Source organism: Pieris napi, chromosome 8, assembly GCF_905475465.1.
Source record: "Pieris napi chromosome 8, ilPieNapi1.2, whole genome shotgun sequence".
Lineage (NCBI taxonomy): Eukaryota > Metazoa > Arthropoda > Insecta > Lepidoptera > Pieridae > Pieris > Pieris napi.
In genome coordinates this window covers 5,677,793-5,698,288 of record NC_062241.1, presented here as the reverse complement: position 1 = coordinate 5,698,288, position 20,496 = coordinate 5,677,793, and the positions used below count along the sequence as shown (strand labels likewise).

The following is a 20,496-nucleotide window of genomic DNA, read 5'->3' as shown; positions in this document are numbered from 1 at the left end:
GATTGATTATAAAGAAAAGGGCAGGACCATAACCGGAGAATACTACGCAACAATACTAGAAAAATTAAAGGATGCCATCAAAGAAAAACGTCGGGGAAAATTGACCAAGGGTGTGTTGCTCTTGCAAGACAACGCGCCGGTTCACAAGAGCAAAGTTGCAATGGCTGCTCTACACACGCATGGCTTCGAATCACTAGTCCACCCACCCTATAGTCCAGATCTGGCCCCAAGTGATTTTTATTTGTTCCCCAATTTAAAAAAAGACTTAAGGGAAAGGAAATTTTCCGACGACAATGAGGTAAAGGAGGCAATTTTGGCTCATTTTGAGGGAAAAGATAAAACATAGTATATACATAGTATATATCGTACATAGGAGTTCAGAGAGACGAAATGGCAATACTGTTGAAGAGAGTGTTTTGGTATTAAGGCCGATTTACATTATCTTAGTGTTTAGCAGAGTGCTTTAGGATAGTACTTTAGTTGAAACATGTAAACGCTACTTGCTTTAGTAAACGCTACGCTAAAGAACTTGCCTTTCAAGTTGTACTAAAGCACTCTCCTAAACACTAAGATAAGGTAAATCGACCTTAACACTGAACAAGCTATGGGAATGAAAGTAACAATAGGTTAGGAGATTTCTTTCTGAAATTTGCTGTAAATGTTATACAAAAAGTTATTAAAAGAAATAGGAATTGCTTAACTTTCCTGGTTACCAATGTATTTACTTAAGTAGGTACCTACATGTATGCAAGTGATTTAATACCTCCGATGTGAACATAGTCGAGGAATTAGCTAGAAAATATATTATAAAAAAAATACCCCAGGCAAATTATGTAAACAAATAAATTTTTAGCTCCATTGCGCGAGAAATACTTATACTTTATTACACTTGTATTATTGTTTCGTTATTTTTTAGTTTCGGAATTTCTCTTCCAAATAAACAAGACATCTTACCATAATTCACAAGATTAACTTTTTAAAATTTTACGAAAGAATATCTTTAATTTTCATCTTAAATCTTAGATTATATATAATTAATTTATCTTAAATATTACAATAATCATAAATACAGGGTGGGCAAAGCTAAAGCTTAAGCAGCTTAGAGACCTCCCGTAGAACAATTTTTTAACAAAAAAATTAAAACTTTTATCATTTTAGATAATAATATGTTCTCCATATCACTGTGTATTATAAGATTTATTATTTCAGGACAAAGCACTTCATCATCTTCATCATTCAAATATTATTTAAGGAGGCTAGCCTCGGTATGATTATTCATAATATATTAAAATATATTATGATGATTTTCAAATAAACAATTTTTATTATGAACGCATCCTTAATAGACCGCCATTTAATTTATTGTTGACTTGCAACACTGAACATTGACAACCCAAAATGCAATCATGGCGCACGGGGTACTGTGTTTGTAGAATGCTGAGAAGTTTTTACGTAAACACTTCGTTTATTTGCATTTTAATTGGTAAATAATTTTGTATAAATGGTCTTTATTTAACAAGGAATCTACAGAAGCATACATATGTGTTCTATGTTTGAAGTTTTCGCCTCTTCGCAATATCGTCTCTGTACCACTAGACACTTGCAGGTATGAAAATGATGAGAATTGCTGTTTTAGTAATCTTTATTTATGTATAGTTATCATGTTCCTTACTTGTCTCTGACTCTTAAGTAAAATTCTAGACAAACAAGAATACGACTTAGTTTAAGTTCTTAATGTTGATATATTCAATTGTTCCAGATAACTTTGTTGGTGTCATAATGTCAGAGGCATACGCTCGTGAAGTACTTCGAAGGAATGTTGCGCAAATATGTCAAACCATAGGATGGAATGGAATAAATTCAACCCCACTGGATATTTTAGTTCACGTATTAGAAAAATATATATGTGCATTGGGAACACAAGCTAACAAACATGCTGAGCAATTTAATAGGACTGAACCAACCTTAGACGATTTAGGATTAGTTTTTCGTGATCTTCATGTACAGTTGCCAGAGTTGGCAGAATATACACGCTGTGTCCCACCTGTTCCACCTCCTGTCCGAACAGAAAGATTTCCAAAACCTAAAGAATCTAACCTGAACTTTCTTAAGCCTGGTAGCCATGAAGTTGTTACAAGACCAATGCATGTCCATGAACATTTGCCACCAATGTACCCTGAAAAAGAGCGAGATACTCCAGCTGTTGCTGGTACTGTTGAGATTTGTCAAAATGGTTTTGATGGTGTTGAAAACACTTCATGTGCAAGTCCCGAAATATCAGTTACAGATAGTCCAGAAAAATCTAAGGATATTTTCAAGAGACCTAATGATCCAGTGTCGTTACCTAATAGTAAACGACCAAGGTTACGACTGGATGAGGAGGAAAGAACAAGAGAAATAAGCAGTGTAATGATGACTATGTCTGGCTTCTTATCACCTGCCCGTGAAGGAAAACTTCCAGAAGCACGTCCTCCAACAATCATTTCTGAAAAACACCATGATAGACATAAAGTTAATTCTCATCATAGTAATACTGCAAAAGTACCGTCAGCAGAAAAATCTGATAAGAAGACAAAGAAAAGTAAGTTATTAAATGGAAAAGTTATGAAAAGTAAAAGAAAAGATAAAAGTCATAAAGGAGAAAGTAGTAAATCTAGGGATAATAGTAAATTAGATAGGTATCCACCTGGATATCCTCCTCAACGAAGTAAAGATATTCATCCGGCCCATCATAATCATGTGACAATGCCAGCGCCGAAGATGTTTCCACCGCCTCTAAAACCTGTACCCCTTCCACAATCAGTACCATCTTCACCAGCTATTACTGAATCCTTGAGACCAGTTATTAAACAAGAACCAATTGATTTTCCTTCACCTCAACCTATTTTAAAAAGCTTTAAACCACCTGAAGATGCAATACCCGTACCAAGGAAAATCCCAATCTCCAAATCCCCTCTTGTCTCAAACCCACTCTCTGTAAATAAACAACCTGGGTCCTCTTTTATACCAGATAGAGAAATAAAAAAGGAAGTGGTGGATGAAGAAGAAAAACTGGCATCCCAGCCAGATAGATCAAAGATTAATATATTTAAAAGAATATCGAACAAATCAAAAGAAGATAAAAATATTACTGAGGTTGTAACTGAAAGATTACATTCTGATCCTATAATCTCAAGATTGCAGAATTCCACTACTGATGAACCTAGGTTAAAACCTCATGAAAACATTGTTAATAATAACAATAGTAGTCCAGTAGATTTAGCAAAAGAATTTGACATAAGAGCCCATGAAGTTATAGATATTGATGACGATTCTTTGGATAATAATTTAGCAATGCCTCCAACAAGGATGTTGCCATTTGAGCCAAAGCCAGCTTTATCAATAAATAAATCTTTGCAAGCTGCTCTTCCTAAACTTTTGACTGAAACACCAAAAGTAAAAAAAGAAAAGAAACACAAAGATAAGAAAGACAAGGCTGCCAAGCTAGAAGCTAAATTAAAGAAACAACAACAACTAGCATTTGAAATGGCGCGCACAGCAGATAAAAAAAATATAAAACTACTAAATGACAAACCATCAAAACTTGGACGACCAAAGAAAGAGTCTAAAGTGCCTCAATTACCACCTGGATTTCCCTTTTTTCCAACAATGGCCCCTGGTCGAGGTATGATGCCTGGTCCAGGGCTAATTCCAAATGCCGGTCTACTAGGTAATGATTTTTTAACTGGTTTAGCTAATAATCCAGCTTTGCGAGGCCTGCATTCACAAAATTTAATGAGCAATCCATTTGCCTTAGGTGGAGGGCCCGGATTGATACCAGGGCCAAGTTTTCTACCAGGGTTGCCTAATCACCTTATACCAAATATGGGCAATTTTCCACATACTTCAAGATCATCTTCAAGTAAGATTCCTACAATGTTTAGAAGGCCAAGTTTAGAAGTTATAGCTGTTGACAATGATGAAGATAGAATGATGCATAAATCACCTGGAATGGGCCATGAAAAAGATCGACATGACAAGCACAAATCATCAACCATTCCAAATATTTTACAAAAACAAAAAGCAAAGTCAAATAAAGAACACAAATCTAATGTCTATAAAATGCCACCAGTGCAACCTGATATAACAATAGAATTAAATCCACCAAAGTCTGAACCAGTTAGACAAGAGCCGCCTAAAGAACTACCAGTACCACAGCCAGTCAGGCTACCAACACCAGAACCTTCTGTAAGTATAAAGAACTCTGACCCTACACAAGATATTGAAACAATTCCCCCAAAACCAGAAGATTTAGCTGTCATTACAAGGGAAGAAGGTGAAAGTTCAGAAAAGAGAAAGGATAAATCTCATAAAAAGGAAAAAAGAGATAAAGATGGTGTTAAAATTAAGAAGAAAAAAGATAAAAAGGATAAAAGTAAAGAAAAATCTGAAAAGAAAAAAGATAAAGAAGAGAGACAAGAGATAAAGGATAGGATTAAAAAAGAAAAGAAGGAGAAAAAGAAAGAAAAGTTAGCTACTAATGATGGTCTAGTACCAAAATTAACTCTTAAATTGGGATCTTCAAATTCAAACTCTCCTATGCCTCCAAGTTCTCCTGATACTTTTAAGATAAACATTAAACCTATAAAAAGAGAAGATGATTCTCCTATGAAAGAGGAACCAGTATCGCGTGAACATAGTAGATCACCAGAACTTGCCCAGATCTCAGCACTGGTCACACGGCCACCAAAACAGAAACATTCTAAAAACAATCATGTTGGAGAACCAGAAGCTCAAGCATCATCTTCTCCTCCGGCTTCACCGCAACGAAAGAATCGACCCCCATCAAGTAATTCTAAGTACAAGAGAATATTATTTAAGCCTTTGTCTAAAAAGGGGCATGTGGAAAATTTTGATGATGAAACAGGTTCAGTTACAGAAGAAGCATCACAACCAGCTGTAGATAAACCAAGTGGCCCCTTGCCTACTCCATATTATGTAGATGAACATGGAAACAAAGTTTGGGTTTGCCCAGCATGCGGCAGGCCCGATAATGGTTCGCCTATGATAGGGTGCGATGGTTGTGATGGCTGGTACCACTGGATATGCGTCGGGATTACAGAAGAACCTGGCGCAACAGAGGACTGGTTTTGTAAATCTTGTCTTGCTAAGCGAACAGCAATGTTACTAGCAGGGGTAACGTCGGGGAAGAAAAGAGGTAGGAAACCAAAAGGGGAAAAAGTCAGAGACTGTCATTGATAGAGTTGTTACTGAGATTAGTTTTAAATTTTTCGTTTTATAGACGCGCGAATGGATTGCGATTGTTAATGGATTATTGTTGAATGATATCATGAAGATACGTTTTTGTCATTTATAATGTTAATAATATCATAGGCTAGGTCTTAAGAATAGATACTAATTAAATATTGACATAAAATGTTGAACATGAATAAAGAAAATAGTGTAGGTACTTGTAATAATTACCATAGTTTTTGTTAAATTTCTTTTAATTCTTCGCTCGTTTAGATCAAGTATAAGAGTGCGGGCGTGTTGTACACATACGCAGATAACATAGAATATTAAATATAAGATTCTTTTTATATTGTACAAAAGCTGAATTTACTTAAGAAATTGGTGATGTATAAAGTAATGTAGTGAATATTTAAATGAACAGAAAGAAGGCTGAATGCATTTCGGTCAATATTTGAATATTTTCATATTATAATTTTAATATAACCCTGTTTTTTTGTTAATGTTGTTCCTTTGTATCTTATGTACAGGGCTAGCACAATATCGCAACCCTCTCACTCTATAGAACACTTCGGTGTTATGTATAGTTCACTAAAGATGGCGTGACGGTGCTTGTCCTTAATTCATTGTATGTGGAGGAGAGGTTAAATGTAAAAATTTTAATTTCAGCCAGTGGCCAATTAAATATATTGGTACTCCAAATTGTTGTAAATTATTTTTATTTGTTGAAACAAGAAAAACATCTGGGGTAATTACAGTAATTTATTTTTTTAACAAGCGTGATACATAAATTCTAGCTATAAAAAATGTTTTTATGATCAATAACTGAATACTGTCTTGCCACACATTAGGTGTTTCTCAGTATCTAATAACAATTATTAAAAAAAACTACAATGTGGTAAACAAAAATCCCTTTAGTCTTATAGGTAATCATATTTATTACACATAAACTGACTAAAAATGCAACAAGCATCTACATTAATGTTAATTTTTACTTGTGGAGGGACCTGGGGGTATACTTTCTGGAGGTGGGATAGTAGGCTGTTTTTCTTTATTCCAATCCTTGAGGCCTTCTGGTAAAGTAGTGTCTTCATCTAATGAGCCTGTGCCAGCTACAAATTCTTCATAAGTACTCTTCTCAGGGAATGGTCTAGGACCTAACAATTCAATCATGTCTTCTCTACTAAGGATCTCTTGTTTCAGCAAACGTTCAGCAACTTTTTCAATATTACCTTTATGCTGGACCAACAACTCTTTTGTGTGTTTGTGGGCAGAATTAATTAAAACCCTTACTTCAGAGTCAATCAATTCAGCAGTTTTTTCTGAATAAGGTTTATCAATAACCATTTCACCAGGTTGTGGCATTTCAAAAGAAATATTTCCCACTTTTGTATTCATTCCATAATGTACAATTTGTGCATATGCACTTTGAGTTATTTTTTTTAAATCATCTTGAGCACCAGTTGTTATTCTGCCAAAGAATATTTCTTCGCTTACTCTACCTCCAAGTGTCATGCACATTCTATCAAATAACTGTTCTTTACTGTATAAGTACTGTTCTTTAGGTAAATATTGGGCATATCCAAGACCTTTCCCTCTGGGTATTATGGACACTTTTAATAAAGGATCTGCATGCTGTAAAAACCAACCAGCTACAGCATGACCAGCTTCATGGTACGCTACAATTTTTCGTTCTTCAGGTTGCAGGACATTTGATTTTTTTTCCATACCAGCAACAACTCTTTCAATGGCCTGTTCAAAGTTTTTCATACTAATGTCAGAAGACAGTTCCCTGGCAGCAATCAGTGCAGCTTCATTACAGACATTTGCAATGTCAGCACCAGTGAAACCTGAAATATTATGAAATAATATTAAATTAAAAGTCTTAACTTGCATTTTAGTTGACAAATGTCTAAATTAATATTATCTAACTGATCTAAAACAAAATGTTTAGAATCATCAATAACAGCTAAGTTTTAAGTTAATTACTAATTCAGTTAAAGGAGAAAATGTTTTCGTTTCTTGTATTTAAAAAAATCAAATGATGTATGTTAGTTTAGATTGAAAATTAAGGGAAACTTATAATTTCAAGTATTTTACATAATAATAATTGTAATAAGTACCTGGTGTTAAAGCAGCCATTTTTCTGGCTAAATTTTGTTTATTAAGAGTTGTTTTTAACGGAGTTAAATGCACTTTAAAAATAGAGGCTCTACCCTTGATATCCGGTGCTGGGACAAAGATTTGCCTATCAAATCTGCCAGGTCTTAAAAGGGCTTTGTCTAGAATATCAACTCTGTTAGTTGCAGCCAGCACTACTACATTAGTAGTTGTATTAAATCCATCCATCTCAACTAAAAGCTGATTTAATGTATTTTCTTGCTCAGAATGGCCTCCAAAGCTACGGCCACCTCGCTTTCGACCCACTGCATCAATTTCATCAATAAAAAGAATGCATGGAGCATGCTTACGAGCCATTGAAAACATATCTCTAACTCTGGAAGGCCCAACACCTACAAACATTTCCAAAAATTCTGAACCAGAAACAGTTAAAAATGGAACATTTGCTTCTCCAGCAGTAGCTTTAGCAAGCAATGTCTTTCCTGTTCCAGGAGGGCCAGTAAGCAAAGCTCCCTTCGGAATTTTTGCCCCTAAGTCAATATATTGCTGTGGATTCTTTAGAAAGTTGACAAACTCCATTATTTCAATTTTAGCTTCCTCACAGCCAGCAACATCTTGAAACTTTACACCAATGTCAGTTGGATTGATTAATTTTGCAGTAGATTCCATGACACCTCCAAAAAGTCCTCCACCCTTACGACCACCTCTTCCCATCATGTCCGCTGATCTTCTCATCATATAAATTAAAAATCCAATTATTAATAATGTAGGCAGCATTCCTGTTAAGCTTGATGCCTCAACTTCAGTTCTGTATATGACTGGTAGGAAATTTTGTGGTTCTACATTCATTTCTCCTTGAGCATTCTCCAAGTTCCTCTCAAAAGAATCAACACTGCCAATTGCAAACCATATTACTTTCCCTTCAAAAGTGCCTGGTTGTAATCTTACTCTCACCCACTTCTTATTAATAACCTCTAGTTTTTCAACTATGCCTTTCTTTAAATATGAATTTACGAAATCACGCCAACTAATTTCTCGGTATTTTAGTTCAAAATATGCAATTGAGGCAATTAAAGTGACTACACCCAAAGCACCAAACATAATCCATTTTTCACGATCTTGTCCTTCATAACCACCACGTCCAGTTCCCCTGCCGCCAGGAGTATTGAACATATTGATATTCCATTTATCTTGAGATGAACTTGCCTTTGGAGGTGGCGGTGAAGATTTAGATGGCGCAGGCGAAGCATCTTTTTCAGGTTTCTTTTGCTGTTTCTGACTAGTTCCTGGCTGAAAATACTTTTCAAATCCTTTGGGAGGTTTCTTGCAAAATTCGTACCACTGGTTTAGAACAGAATCTAAAGCCGGAACACCAAGTGGATGTAGTTTGTGCCCCTTGAAGTGAAGCTTCGAAAGTTGGGATTGTGTAAGCCTAAGACCTTTCCACATACTGTTATGGTAAAATTTTTATTTTCAGTAATTAAATGTTTTTCGTTATGATTATTATGTCACATTTATTCGACAAGATCCCACACAATCTTATGTTCCAATAAAAACATGGTTAAAAAATCTGTCAAAATTTCAATGTCTTATGTCATATACATCTCGGAATACGGAAACACCGATCACGCAATGTTGTGAAACAATTAGCTGTTGTAATCATATTAATAATATTCTACTTTAATGTATTGAGCTGTGAAACTTGATCTTCATTCTTAAATGTTTAATCATTTTTTAAAATTTACATTTATTAAATATATAAGTGTGACTCGATATTGCAATATTCTTTTAATTTCTGGGGCTTGAAATACCTCACGCTAGTCGCATCTTTAATGTGAACATTTTACTCTTACTTTATTGGCAGTAGATAGACAGATATTTTATTATTATTAACTTGCAAATTAAAACATGCTTATTTATAGTTTTTATGTATGTTTAATGCAATACATGCAACACTCGACGTCGAGTAGTTTACTTTGCGATTGGTCGATAAACTAATTTATTCGTTCACGTCTGAAAAAACAGTAAAACAAACTATACGTTCGTTCAAAGATGACTACAACATTCTAGCGTTTCAGTTAGCGTTTCGGTTTATAGGGTCACGCTGGCTGGACAAAATTTATTTGTCTAATAGACGCTGTTGAGGCCGTCTCGTAGCTCATACATCATATTATGATCATACCTGTGTGTTTACTGTTTACTTCTACATGATCTGTGGCTGTGTGTTGAAACTGTACATTTCTCAATTTTAATTTCACACACCACTAAATAAATAAAAGTATTTTGATTATATTATATATACATTTATTACAGATTTATCAATTTAATATTAGATAAGCCTTTTTTGTATTAAGTGTCAAATATCATATGCTTACCTTTACTAAGTAATAATGGATCAAGAAAAACCAGAAAGTACTGTGAATCACGGAAAGAGATCACGACCTTTGTTATTGCAACCAAACGCCAAGATTCCAAGATTATCAGCATATGCAAACTCTACATCTAGTTCAGTGCTAAAGAATTCAAAGAAAGCATCGTCTCACTCAAAGAAGATAAAAGTGTTGTATAACGCTACTGATGTTCCAGCCCCTGGCACACCTGTTCCCGACAAGGTTGTACGTAAAGCTGGGCCATATTTGCTTGGGCCAAAATTGGGTCCTAGTCCGGTTAAGAGCATTGTACAGTGCCTGGCACGCAAGGAGAAAAGTGACGATTTCTATCAAATAAAAATTCTTACGTTAAAGCCTGAGGGGCAGCCTGAAACACAAGATGATAGACAGGGGAAAATGCTGTTACATACAGAGTATTCATTATTATCATTATTAGAGGATCGGGATGGTGTGGGACATCACCATGGACTTTTTAAGGTACATAAATAACTCCATAATATAATATAATAATTGCACCAGTTTTATAAACAAACAAGTTGTTAGCTATATTTATCGTAAAATAGTGTGAGAGTTTAATAATTGATTTGATTAATATGGATAATATTCCAGAAAAAATTAGTACTAAACATTTTCTTTCAATCTATATAACTCATTATATACGTTTTATACTAGCATTTTAATTATTAGGTTAACAAGTTTTCCTATCAGGTAAAGTCCAGCTAATTAAATTCATTTATGTAAGAGTAGAACTTAATGTTTGTTTTTTTATTGTTTGTCTTACAGGATCATGCTCTAGAAGAAGCGCCCAACCCAAATGGACCTGGTTTTATTTATACTGGTAGGGTGCGACAGAGGCTCTTTCTGGTGCTTGACTGTGTCAGTGCCCACCAATTTAGTGAAAAAGGGAGCGAGTTAATTAATTTACAACAGTATGTTACAAAAGTCAAGAAAGTACCTGAAAAAGAGGCAATTTTGATATTCTATGATATTGTGAGAGTAGTTGCTAATTTACATAAGGTTAGTTACTATAATTAAGTTTTTACGCAAATGTGTGTTTGATCTCCCACAATATTGTATTAGCCATAATACGTAATATTATGTCTTTGATAATATTTCTGTATAAGTTCACATTTCAAGGATCGCTTGAATGAATTGGATGCTTGCTTAAATGTCATTGCTTGTGGCGGCGAAGAAAACCAACCTTTAGCAACTAAACCATTGAGGCAGTCCTGAACATATTATGAAATATTGTTTATTATTAGGAATTTGCATAGCATAACATATTAAACATCAATTATTATGTCATGATAAATGCAAATTGTTTTGTAATCATAGAACATATTTAATTAATAAATAATATGCCTTATCCCTTTTTTTCAGAGAAACATAGTACACAGAGATCTAAAATTAGGCAATATTGTATTAAACCAAAGGACAGGACGGGTGATTTTAACAAATTTCTGTTTAGGAACACATCTTGGCAGTGATAGAGACTTATTAAAGGATCAGAGAGGTATCTTTTATATTAATTTTCAGGTGTAAAATGTTAAATTTTTCAACATACATTAAAATTGCAATAAATATAACAATATAAATTTGTATTGCTTTTGCCTTCATGAGTAATAGATATAGGTCTATTTCAATTATAGTTTTTCCTTAAAGTAAATTTATCATTGATATTTAATTTGTCAAAATTTTTAATATTTGAGAGAAGTATGCATGCATGATAAAATTGCATGCATCATGTTAAAATTTTGATTGATACACAGTCTTGTCATAAAAAGTGTATGTATAGTACAGGGTTTTCTTTCCCTGTAAAGTACATTTAGTTTCTTATATAATATGGGGACCAGGGTATAAACGCACAACATGTGGCCACTAATCTGATGCTGTATGTTTATGCTTATTGAGCTAACTATCGGTATAATGTCTAATAAGTAATTTCTGTCTAAATAATTTATCAATTCTTACTAAATTACATATTCTGACCTATTACTACTACTTTCATTTGATAATCTTCTAAATCTCCTAATTTCATCTAAGTCTGACCAATATATTAACAAAAATCGTAGTTCAATTATTATTATAAATGATTATAATTTATATCCTTCAGACAATGTAATCTTGGTTAGTAAGTGTAATTTGAAACTATTTACAGTAAGGTTTTTTTATTATTTCCAGTAAGTTTTAAATGTGCCAAGCACTTATAAAAAATAATATTTTAACATTATAAAAAATATCAATACAAGCATAACAGAAAATATTAGAAAAACTGAAGGGAAGGTTATTTCAATGCTTATAGAATAATCTTGTGTCATAGAGCCGTCAAGAGTCTGTGAACACAAACCCCCTGACAATTTTCCACCGAGTGCTGTCGCCTATAGTACTTGAGATGCTCTTCCTACTTAAATTTATAAATTTGTGATTTCAGGATCTCCAGCGTACATATCACCAGATGTTCTAATGTGTAAGCCTTACTTAGGCAAGCCATCAGATATGTGGGCATTAGGAGTTGTTCTATACACAATGTTGTATGGACAATTTCCATTCTGTGATACAAGTCTAGCCCAGTTATTTAGTAGGATACAAGCTGCAAACTATAATATACCACCGTAAGTATATTATGTTTAATTATTAGGCAAAACATTTATTTATTATTAAAAAAAATACAATGATGAAACTGTTTTTGTTTCGCTTTCAATTTCAAAATCAATTGTATGATATATGTATTTGTGTGTTAATTGACAATTAAACATTATATTTTATATTTAAGGGATGGCAACCCAGTTCATGTTTCTGACAACACAGTTTTTCTCATACAGAGGCTGTTGGTTAAGGATCCTAAACATAGACTTGTCGCCGATCAGGTAATTGATATTTATAGTTAGAGATTTCTCTTAAAACAAGAATAAGCTAATAGTTGTGTATAAAAGTTGCATATTTTGGGCTATTTTTGTCAACATGGTAACAATGTTATGTCTATACAGATAGAATGGTTACCATGGCAACAAGCACGACACTTAAGCTTAGGGTTCCTAGAAAAGCGGTGCCGTTAACTAACGGCCGTCTTTACTTTTTAACATAATGCATAAAAACAATCATTTTCGCTCCAAGTCACGTTTCCACTCATTATATTAATTAAATATGGGCACCGCTACACGAGAAAAACGTTGAACTAATGTTTATCACCGCTATGACGGCCGTCATGCAAATGACAGCACCGCTATTTGACGTTACGGTGACACTCGTTCTCTAGAAAACCTACTTTCGATGTTATTTATAGACAACGTATGGGTGACGACACCCAACGTTACATTACGGCCGTTAGCCGTTAGATAACGGCACCGCTTTTCTAGGAAACCGTAGCTTTGGAATATATGTCGATGTTGTTAATGATACGTCAGTCAGATTTACACTGTTTTTTATGTTTAAAAAACATGGTATGCACAAAGTAACACACAGGTAATTGGGCTCTGCCTAGAAATGGGCCCTTATTGAGAATTCTTTTATACTCCGCACGAATGTCAGACTGGACTTTGCTGATGATGATATTTTTATAATACTTTCTGTTGCTGATGACGCTTGCGCCTAGTCAACGCCCTAAGAAACTGTATCTTTATTGTGTTTGTACACAAATATTACGTAAAATGTAGTCGAAATAATAGTTTTAATTTTATAAAACTAATGAGTTTGTAATCGTAGAGATTTCGAATTGAGAAAAAAAAGGGTGCGTGTACACCCTTATGTACGCGCGCGTAAGAAGTTATACTTCTTTGGCATTATTAAAAATAGTTTTTGATTGCATGCAAATAATTTATTACAATTAAATAATCAAAGACTGGAAAAGGAGTCAATAAAGTTCAGTTTACATTTGAAAAATTAAATAAATAAATATTTATTATTATTCTTTTACATTAAGTGTAACATAAATTCTATTATTATTTGAAATTTGAATGTTGTTTTTAAATTATGTCCAATGCCGTAGCATCTTCCGTGGGCAACTTCATTCTGTTAATTTTGTGTCACGGTGCGCGCGCATCGTAAAATTTCACTCACATAAATTTTTCATAACGCGCCTAAAGAAGAATAACTTCAAAAACCACCTCGCATTTACAGGTGCTAGACCAGCTATCTAGTATTATAGCTAGTTATGTGGTTGTGCCAAATCCACCGGAAGATCTGCAAGTCGTTCCAGATATTCCGCTAGAGGAGGTGAAAGAGAAACCGTCTGAGAAAAGTAGCGATTTGGAGAGGAAACCACTTTTCTCGGATGCAGAGAGAACGCCCAATTCTAGTGTAAGTAATGAATATATTTATTAAACAAATCATAAATTCGGAGACCCAACGCGTATACTTCATACAGCAGTGTTGGCCTAGTGGCTTCAGCGTGCGCCTCTCATACCTGAGGTCGTAGGTTCGATCCCCGGCTGTGCACCAATGGACTTTCTTTATATGTGCGCATTTAACATTTGCTCGAACGGTGAAGGAAAACATCGTGAGGAAACCGACATGTCTTAGACCCAAAAAGTCGATTGCGTGTGTCAGGCACTGGAGGCTGATAACCTACTTGCCTATTAGATTTAAAATGATTAATACGAAATAATAAGTGAAGAATTAATTATATCTTATAGAAGTCGTTAATTGTTCGTGATTGCCCATTAATATTAATATTAAACGTCAAATCAGTGAGTTCAGAATGGTGTATATATATATATATACAGGGTGGCCAAAAAGTCGTGGATCAAACGCAAATAGGGGATAGATGAGGTCATCAGCGGCAAAAAATTGTTCTACGGGAGGTCTCTAAGGTCAACCCCTGCAGAGTTATGATTTATTTTGGTTTTATATGAAAATTGACTTTTTTTTACTAATTCTTCTTAAAATTCGAAAATATCTACATCCTGTATCTTTCTCATAATATCCACTAGATTGGTACTGATGAGTTCTTGCGTTAGACATACTATTTATAGTTGTTTATTGAGTGTATTCAAGATAATATTAAGTGATACGATATAACATTTTTTCAAATCATACATTTTTGTTTACTTCGGACCCCACTGTGAAAAAAAATTACTCCACCGAAAAGTGTCCCTGTACTACAAGTTTTGGCGCATTTAATAGGGATTCTGAAAAGGTATTACACGTGGCCATGAGTCGCTCGAATATCTTTCTAGGAAGAATTACAACCAACGATTGTGAAATAATAATTGTATTAAAACAATTATTTCTCAATGGTTGTTTGTATGAAACAAAATATTTTACAATAAAATATGCTCATAAATTCCTGACTCTGACCATAATACTTAATCTGCACCGTCCAACAACTTCCTACGTAACCCTCCAGCCATCTGTCCAATTTTTTGAATCTAGTCCGATTCACACAGTACTGGTCCCATGTAGGTAAATAATCTATCATAAGTCCGAATCGTTGTTGTTTTTTCGTCCTAGAAAGATATTAGAGCGACTCATGGCCATGTGTAATACCTTTTCAGAATCCATATTAAATGCGCCAAAACTTGTAATACAGGGTCACTTTTCGGTAGAGTATTTTTTTTTCACAGTGGGCCATTTTCTTATAAAACGCAAAATAAATCATAACTCTGCAGGGGTTGACCTTAGAGACCTCCCGTAATACAATTTTTTGCCGCTGATGACCTCATCTATCCCCTATTTGCGTTTGATCCACGACTTTTTGGCCACCCTGTATACAGTGGTGGTCATACAATTAGAAACACTTCTTATGAATAAAGAAAGTATAACTCCAACATAATTATAGGACCACCACTAAATATAGATAATTTCCTTTGCTAATTTGATTATTATTGTTTATATTCTTATGAATTTTTTTTTTTTAATTTCAGGACGAGTTAGGCGTATACTGCGTTCCGTTACCAGATTTCCTAGCCTTAAATTTCCCTTCCCCAACCCGCGTTCAACAAAACAGTATTCTGATTCACCCCACAACAGACAACCACACGACCAAGCAAATTTCCATACAACGAATAGGCCGCGACGCGCGTCCCCTTCAGCCGAACGAAATAGCACGATATCAACATTTATTTTCCCGCAATCAAGAAAATTCCAGAATCCGTAATTTAGCGCAACGCATTCCGCGTCTAAGCTCCGTTCCGTCAACTTCGAATTCGGAATTCCGCGCGATTCCATGGTCCGAACGGAGAATCGATAGATTAGATTCGGATTACGTTTTGCGTATTGCGGAATCGAGACGGATTATGAACCCGCCTCAGGTACACTCGGTTAATCCGGAAGCGGTTGTTAATAACCCCCGAGCGCCTACTGACAATGATCTCGAATATAATTAATTTTATGTAATAGATTGAATGGAAAAGCTCTGGAAAGCTTTCTAAGATTCATTAATTATAAGTTTTTTTGACATACTTACGTTAAAATGCCTCAAGAATAAATATGCTAATTAGTGATAACGAAAATATCTAATTCAGCTTTCGACTAAAACAAGGGAAACTTTAACATAAAGGTCAAGCCAGTACTTATAGTATTTGGCTAGTATTTGCAATTTTCGCAAGTTCTTGATACTACTAAAATGCTTAAAATTTATTTTCATATCCATTGGCATACTAATTTTGTATATTATATTACCAATTGCCTATTATTAAGTTTTTTTTTGTTTAGAGGCATCCATTTTTATAAAATATCATTTTTATGAGTAGATAAAAATTAACTGTACATTTTCTTAAGTTCTTATTCTTAGTCTTTCAGCATGTGCAAGATTATCGATAAGGTAAACAATAATGCTATTAATTAATTTTATTGGTGTAGGTGTAAATATATTAGATTTTAATTTCCGGCTTAAACCACGTATTCAATCGTTTTCCTATTTGATAGAATATGCTTCAAAATCAAAACATAGGTACGTATTTAGCGATTAATTGACACGTATACATACGTATACAAAATACAGTTAAATATGGTGTTTAACCGCACTTGGATTTCTATACAGATAAAAATTGATTTAGTAACTATTTTTATGACTTATTGTAGTATGTAAATAGCTATTTTTACTTATACAATGACAATGTGAAATACTTAAAATTATCGTCCATACATTAAATGTTTCTCATTTTAACTCCGGGTACAATTGTACCGACACAGTTAATACTATAATGTCAGCTTTTGACAGCTCAAGATAAGGGATCTTTCTTACAATTTGTATAATACGAATACTATTCGATTATTTTTATATTTTCGATTAGTTCAAAATATGCTCGCTAAAATTACGTAGATTATTCGATTTTACTTATAATTTCTAAGCGAAAAGCATTCGAATCGAGTAATCAAAGGTAACAAATTAAGAAATAAACGACAACTATTAAATAAAGCCGCCATGTCGACGGCTGTTATGGTAATTAAGGTAAGAGCTTGTCCAGAAAGGGCGCATTCGCCGCGAATCGTTTCGCGCGAATTCACCATCACCATGTATTTTGGAGCCAATACATCGCGTCCATAAGCATCACGCGAATTTAGAATACGCGCGTTGGTACGCACCTTGTGGACGCAACGGTCGCGCGTAATACGCCCGTGAAAATCGCGGCGATTTCGCCCTTTCTGGACAATCTCTAAGAGATGCGTGAGCAAACGTATAAGGGAGCGTTCAAGTATTACGTCACACAATTTTTGGAGATTATTGACCCCCCCCGTGTAACGCGCCGTAACGTTTTTCTGTACCCAATAGTAAAATGTTTCGTGACCACCCAGTGACTCTTTATAGCTAAAAGTTACCATTATGTGCTGTAAAGTACTGGAAAGTCGAAAATAATATTAACAATAACGCGCAATTCAATGCCCGCCCCGCATCGTAACGTTTTACAAAAGAATCCCCCCCCTCCCAAAATTCGTTACGTAATACTTGAACTCTCCCTAAGCCCGAGGTCTGAACGTCAAAAACCTTTTGGATTTAGGACATACGTGAGTCATACTTTGCTCTCGTTTCTGAGTCGCATTAGAGCTTAGTATGACAATAAATGTAAATTTCAACCCTTGTACCAATTCTTAAAAGGCCGGCAATGCAAATGCAAGCTCTGGCGTTGAGACTGTTCATGGGTGACAATATCACTTAGGTGATATCCCTGAAAGTAAAGGCCCTGTTCTATAAAAAAAATATTAATGATGCAGAGCTGTCTAATACGTAGACATTTGTATAATAATGATACTTATCGGCTCTTTTAAAAATTATTTTTCCATTTTTATTAAGGTTTTGTATTTTGTTATTTAGTACTACATAGAGATATTGTAGATCAATTTTGTTATATGTTCGAGAATGGCGGTATGTAAGTAAATAAATTCATTATATTTTATATTTTGTCGTTTTACATTACTCCTTATAATTACTCTGAAACTGGACTATCATTTTCGATACAATTTAAAATTAAATTCAAAGATGTTATTGTGTGATATACAAACCTTAACCTTCTTATAAAATAAATAAATTGAATTTTAATTCAAAAACCTTCAAACCGAAAATATATTCGATGAGGATCGAACTCGGGAACTTCGCTCATTGGCGTATCTGGAATTAAATTTTTCAGGTACGGTTTTGACCTCGGAGTGAATTTTATTACTTCGAGTTGGAAATTCTGTGTTGGGATGCTGATTTTATTCTTTGTATAAATATAAGGACTCGAAGTGTTGGGAAAAAGTCTCAGCGCTCTTTTAAATTCTAATAATGTATTATATGCAACAATCCACCTTTAGATTTCCATGAAATAGGAAGAATATAGGCTAAGTAGCTGGGAAATTTAAATTTATTTTCGAAATTTAGGGCATTGACTACAGAAAAAACAAGGTGAGAATGTATGCGTGCGTTTAATTTTGATTGGATGATCCATTTCATAGACACGCGCCACCTTTTCGTTTACCGTTTAAAAATCTCACTCCAGCCGTGCGATTCTGTAACTCACTTTTCGAACTCACACAGCGGTTTTCGCATCGGCGGTCGTTCTCAAATCAGTCGTGAAGCAGTCATTTTATGATTTGGCATTCTGAAAAGATAGGAGCTTGTAGTTTATTGTTTATCAGAATGCCAAATCATAAAATGACTGCTTCACGACTGATTTGAGAGCGACCGCCGATGCGAAAACTGCTGTGTGAGTTCGAAAAGTGAGTTACAGAATCGCAGGGCAGATCTGTCACGGCTAGGTACGTTTACGTACGTTTTCTCCTGTAATTTCTGAAATTTATTATGATTACTTCATTAGACGACAATTAACAATATTATAAACAACGTTCTAAAACCTATTCATAGATCGTCTTCTTTTTGTTCCATATCATCCATTCTAAATTGTAAAATATCTACGAAGAAAACCATTTTTCAGTGTCTGGAAACCTTACGTCCACGTCAAAGCTAACCCCGCTTAAATGAAAACTAATTTTAATATTAATATTTTGAGAAACTGCGGATATAAATCATCTTGTTTGCTTGCGGAAACTTGTTTGCACTTTTATTAAATCTTGTTTAACAGTTCCCAACAATAACACGTCTGGCGTTAAAATATTTTCTAAATGTTAAAATTGTTTCTTTAAAATTTAAGCGGTTTGTACTTAATTAAACAAGGAAGTATGTACACGCATGATGTCTCCAGTGAAACGAGGCGTAAGTTCATAAACAAACATCTTCTGATCTCACTGAAATATCTATCCATCATATGGTTACGATCAAATACCTACCTAGTTTGACGTAAAATGATACCCACAATCCATATCCTAGTATTTATTTATGTATTTTAGTTAAATTTTATGTAATAAGATACCAGTTGATTTCTTTTAAAGATCTCTAAACAGCCTTGTGCTGACAGAACTGACCGAATAACACTTTTTTTTTTATGTTTCTGTTTCATGGCAATCTGCTTTCCAGCAATAAGCCACTTGTTTGTTTGATTTCTCAGTTTATGTTTTCCTCAAGAACCCGGCTAAAAAGAAGTGACGTACCGAGCCTACATAAAAGATTTACCACTTGATATCAAGAGAGTCGTGTGAAAAGTTTCATACAAAATTCCTTTTAAAAATGGCTCTTTAGAATTATCGTCACTCTTATTATTCTCCAATTTACTATTACTTACAGGCAATTAAACACACATTTAAATTCAGGTATAAACGCCAGCACTAAAACAATCATAAAAATCCTATTCAAGTCTCGTGGTCGTAAAATTTAAAATTTTTCAAACGATCGGATGGATTCTATTCATGTGAATTTTATTGGTCCCGTTACGGTGATCGTATGAGCGATTTTCCTTGTTTATTCTTTATAGCTGTTTTATTTGAGAACGGACTGAATAATTGGGTATTTGCTGAAAATAACGTTCGTGACGGAGGACTAATCGTAAAAAATGTCGATTGTCGACACACTAGGATGAACAATTGAGAAGTGGTTAATAATTCTGAGCGCTAAAGACCATGTATGGGGTTTTATAAAACATGTCAGGAACAACGATCCTATTCCGTACTTACACAAATAAAGTAATTACTTTTATTGTCTTGATTATTATATTATACGCGGTACTTGAATGCTAGGCTAGTATATATAGGCAGTAGGTATATGCTACAACTATTTTTTAAACGAAATTAGTTTATGTACCAAATACACTTAAAATTAAACAAAAATAATATTGTTGGCACATATTTTTATTTTTATTTTAACAAACGCAATTATTATGTTTAACGAAGATAGAAAACTAGTTCAATTCCTTTTATATACATTCAACTTTACATCATTTTAAGTTGT

General features: G+C 34.2%; 3 protein-coding genes across 5 annotated transcripts; 2 read left to right on the top strand and 1 right to left on the bottom strand.

The window, feature by feature from the left end:
- The first annotated feature begins 1,377 nt into the window (after positions 1–1,377).
- LOC125051836 (transcription initiation factor TFIID subunit 3) lies at positions 1,378–5,931 on the top strand. 3 transcript variants are annotated; one of them, XM_047652414.1, is made up of 3 exons: positions 1,378–1,483; positions 1,760–3,709; positions 3,797–5,931. In XM_047652414.1, the coding sequence occupies exons 1-3, from the start codon at positions 1,399–1,401 to the stop codon at positions 5,236–5,238; spliced, it is 3,477 nt and encodes a 1,158-aa protein (XP_047508370.1). In that variant the 5' UTR covers positions 1,378–1,398; the 3' UTR covers positions 5,239–5,931. The 3 variants fall into 3 exon arrangements, with proteins under 3 accessions (XP_047508370.1, XP_047508369.1, XP_047508371.1); XM_047652413.1 differs by having other exon boundaries at positions 1,760–5,931; XM_047652415.1 differs by having other exon boundaries at positions 1,391–1,606; positions 1,760–5,931.
- Positions 5,932–5,978: 47 nt separating this feature from the next.
- LOC125051837 (AFG3-like protein 2) lies at positions 5,979–8,972 on the bottom strand. Its single transcript, XM_047652416.1, has 2 exons — positions 7,353–8,972; positions 5,979–7,079 (listed from the first exon to the last, which is right to left on the bottom strand). Exons 1-2 carry the CDS (start codon positions 8,797–8,799, stop codon positions 6,214–6,216), a joined length of 2,313 nt encoding a protein of 770 aa, XP_047508372.1. The 5' UTR covers positions 8,800–8,972; the 3' UTR covers positions 5,979–6,213.
- Positions 8,973–9,533: 561 nt separating this feature from the next.
- Positions 9,534–17,461, top strand: LOC125051838 (serine/threonine-protein kinase 40-like). The gene is made up of 7 exons (XM_047652417.1): positions 9,534–10,217; positions 10,524–10,757; positions 11,121–11,253; positions 12,172–12,352; positions 12,514–12,607; positions 13,857–14,036; positions 15,602–17,461. Exons 1-7 carry the CDS (start codon positions 9,741–9,743, stop codon positions 16,061–16,063), a joined length of 1,761 nt encoding a protein of 586 aa, XP_047508373.1. The 5' UTR covers positions 9,534–9,740; the 3' UTR covers positions 16,064–17,461.
- The last annotated feature ends 3,035 nt before the right edge of the window (positions 17,462–20,496 follow it).